At 52.6% G+C, this 3,105-nt stretch overlaps 1 protein-coding gene across 1 annotated transcript in view; it reads left to right on the forward strand.

Moving 5' to 3' along the window:
- The window catches only part of Myl10 (myosin light chain 10), a 6,179-nt gene extending 4,303 nt beyond the window's left edge, over positions 1–1,876 (forward strand). The window contains exons 3-4 of the mRNA XM_021163660.1: positions 1,486–1,534; positions 1,637–1,876. Coding sequence (XP_021019319.1) covers positions 1,486–1,534; positions 1,637–1,735 — 148 coding nt within the window. The 3' untranslated portion in view covers positions 1,736–1,876. The remainder of the gene's footprint in view (positions 1–1,485; positions 1,535–1,636) is intronic.
- The last annotated feature ends 1,229 nt before the right edge of the window (positions 1,877–3,105 follow it).

Consider the following 3,105-nt stretch of genomic DNA (forward strand, 5'->3'; position numbering starts at 1 on the left):
AGGGACTAATTTTGGGAATGGAAGGAACAGTTCTGGGCTGTGGAAACCTAGCAGACAGGGCTGCTGGCCAGATAGGCCACAGAAATGGATCTGGTCGAAACAGAGTATACGCAAAGTCCCCTTCGTTGGTAACCTGGAAACTGTGACTGTCCCATAGTAATAAACAATGGAAAATATGTGTGGCTCCTTAACCAGGGCCTGCTACCAACGGCGCCAGAGGATACCCTGAGAGCAGAGGCTCTGCTTAGCTCTCTGGTCCCATCCTTGCCCACAGAACCCCAGTGCTTGCAAACCTTCGCCAGCTGTGAAGGATGTAAATTATTGTGCAGAACTGGGTGCAGGCCTCACCTCTAGCTGTATTCTCCTCGATCCCTAAGGAATCAGGCCCAACCCTGTCACAGCCTCTCTTTGGGATGGCAGGGAAGTCATAAGCCCCCCCATCCCCCAGTCTCGGTTTCTCACAAATAAAGGGGATTCTTGCACGAATGTCCCAGGTCTTGCATGAGAAGGCTGGACCACGTCTTCCCATGATGCTCTTGGCCTTGAACAGTATGATATAGTTTGGGAAATGCTGGAGGCCAAACACAAATAGCCAAAACCACAAGCTGGAAGAGGCATCAAGGAAAAGACGGGGGTAGGGCAGGCGGGCAGGCGTGCAGGCAGGTCATTCCAGCTACTATAGAAGCTGAGGCAGGAGATTCAAGATCAACCTGAGCTACTGAGTAAGTTTGAGGCAAACCTGGGAAACTTAGTGAGAGATGTTTCAAAACAGAAAGTAGTGAGGACTCTGGATACAACTTGAGGGTAGAGCNCCTGCCTAGAATCCCCAGTGAGGGGCTGGGGGCGTGGCTCAGTGGTAGAGCCCCTGCCTAGAATCCCCCAGTGAGGGGCTGGGGGCGTGGCTCAGTGGTAGAGCCCCTGCCTAGAATCCCCAGGGAGGGGCTGGGGGCGTGGCTCAGTGGCAGAGCCCCTGCCTAGAATCCCCAGGGAGGGCCTGGGGGCGTGGCTCAGTGGCAGAGCCCCTGCCTAGAATCCCCCAGTGAGGGCCTGGGGGCGTGGCTCAGTGGTAGAGCCCCTGCCTAGAATCCCCAGGGAGGGGCTGGGGGCGTGGCTCAGTGGTAGAGCACCTGCCCAGTGAGGGGCAGTAGAGCATTTGCCTTCCATGGTCTAGGCCCCCCGGTACCACTCTCTGACAATGACCAAGAACTCCTCCCAAGAGTCTAAGATTAGTTGTTCTCACACCATGGAAATCCGAGAAGTCTCCAAGTCACATCAGAGTCTCAAGTTTGTTTCATCTCTTCCCGGTTGTTGCTAGGAGTATAGAGGTTGCAAGAGAAGCAGTTAGGGGTCAAAGAGATGCCTTGGGGCTGGGAGAACCAGCCCTAGACTGGGATCATCTGGGCTAGAGCTCCTCTAGAAACTTCATGTCCAGGTGGCCACCAGGCAGCTTTTCCACAAGACATGATGGCTTCTTTCTACCAACAGCATTAAGGAAAAGCTTATGACCCAGGCTGACCGGTTCAGTGAGGAGGAGGTGAGTGTGATCTTTTTGGGGGAGAGACATTCCCATACATCCATTGTTCTGACTTCTCCTTTCTTCAGCAGTCCCTATGTAACCCTCAACTCCCTTTCCCAGGTCAAGCAGATGTTTGCAGCTTTCCCACCAGATGTCTGTGGCAACTTAGACTACAGGAATCTGTGCTACGTCATCACACACGGCGAGGAGAAGGACTAGATGTATCTCCTCCATACCTGGAGTCAGCCAAGATGGGGTGGGGTGGGCGGGGGGCAGTACAGGGCTAGCATAGGTAGGGAAACAGTTTCCATCACCCCCAGAGTCTGGGGCTGAAGTGGGAATAAATAACACAGAGATGTGCGTCTGGGTGATGTTTGCGTGGTTAGCACTCTGGTTGGGAAGATGGTGAAACATTCCCTTCCACGCTAGTTTTTCCAAAACTCTCGGTTCCCTTGCTCTGCTCAGCTGTTCCTGATGAGCTGATAATTAAAAGTAATGGACATTTGTAATGCCCCTCATCTGGACCACAGGGCGTTGACTTCATTGGTGGGGGTTTTATTGAGCACCTAGCGTCTTTGAGTCTCCTGGATGAGACAGGGTTGTTCATGTGCAGGTCATGAGGACTGTGGGGAGAAAGAGTCTCAGATGGGCCAAAGCTGGGACAGGGTGTGAGTGGGATGGAGGGTGGGACCGAGAGGGAGAAACTTGGCAGAAGGAGCCGGGCAGAAGCGGAGTTAGGGAGGAGGAGAGATGGGTTCAGGGACATTAAACTGTAGGCAGAGAGCTCTCTCCTTGCATGCATGGCATCAAAGATGGGCTACATGGGGGCTAAAGGGGACTTCATTGTGATTAAAAACGTCTGCTCACCAAAAGACACCACTGAAGACACCAAAAGATCAGAGCGAGGACAGAGGGAGATTCTGGAGGCACACAGGTCTCGACCGAGGTCTCATCTCCTCTGTGTGTGTCATACTTAAGTCTGCAAGGGAGTAATGGAAAATATGAGTTACTTTATTGTGTGGGGGTGTGAATGCGTAGATGTTAAGGGACATATAGGGGAGTTGCTTCTCTCCTTCCACCACCGGGATCCTGGGGATGAAATAAAGGTCTCAGCTTGGCAGCAGGTAGAGAGCCCCTTGATTTCCTAAGCCACTAAACTGGCTCCCCTCCCCNCCCCCACCCCTGTAACAAGATGGCTGAGAACAACTTCAGAGAGGAAGGGTTTAAAGGATTTATTTTGTCTCATACATTCCGAGTGTTCAGTACAAGAAGATTGCAAGTTTGAGGTCAGCCTGGCTGGTAGGATCCTATCTCCAATAAGGAAAGCAACGGGAGGTGGAGAAGGGAGAGGGCAAGGCAGATAAACAGTCAGACAGGCAGACTTAGGAAATAGGAATCCTTTGCCATTCCCTCAGGAGAGGGGGCAAGAGAGGTTCTCCCATCAGCCTGCAGCTCTTAGCCTGGGATACAACTGAGTGGTCCACTAGAGAAGAGGCTGAGGCTTCTAGAAGAGTCCTTCCTCTACCACAGCCCTGGCTGCCCCTTGCTTTCTAAGACTCACTTTCCTGGAAGTCATGAGTGGAGCCCTG

This window comes from Mus caroli, chromosome 5 (genome assembly GCF_900094665.2).
Source record: "Mus caroli chromosome 5, CAROLI_EIJ_v1.1, whole genome shotgun sequence".
NCBI lineage: Eukaryota > Metazoa > Chordata > Mammalia > Rodentia > Muridae > Mus > Mus caroli.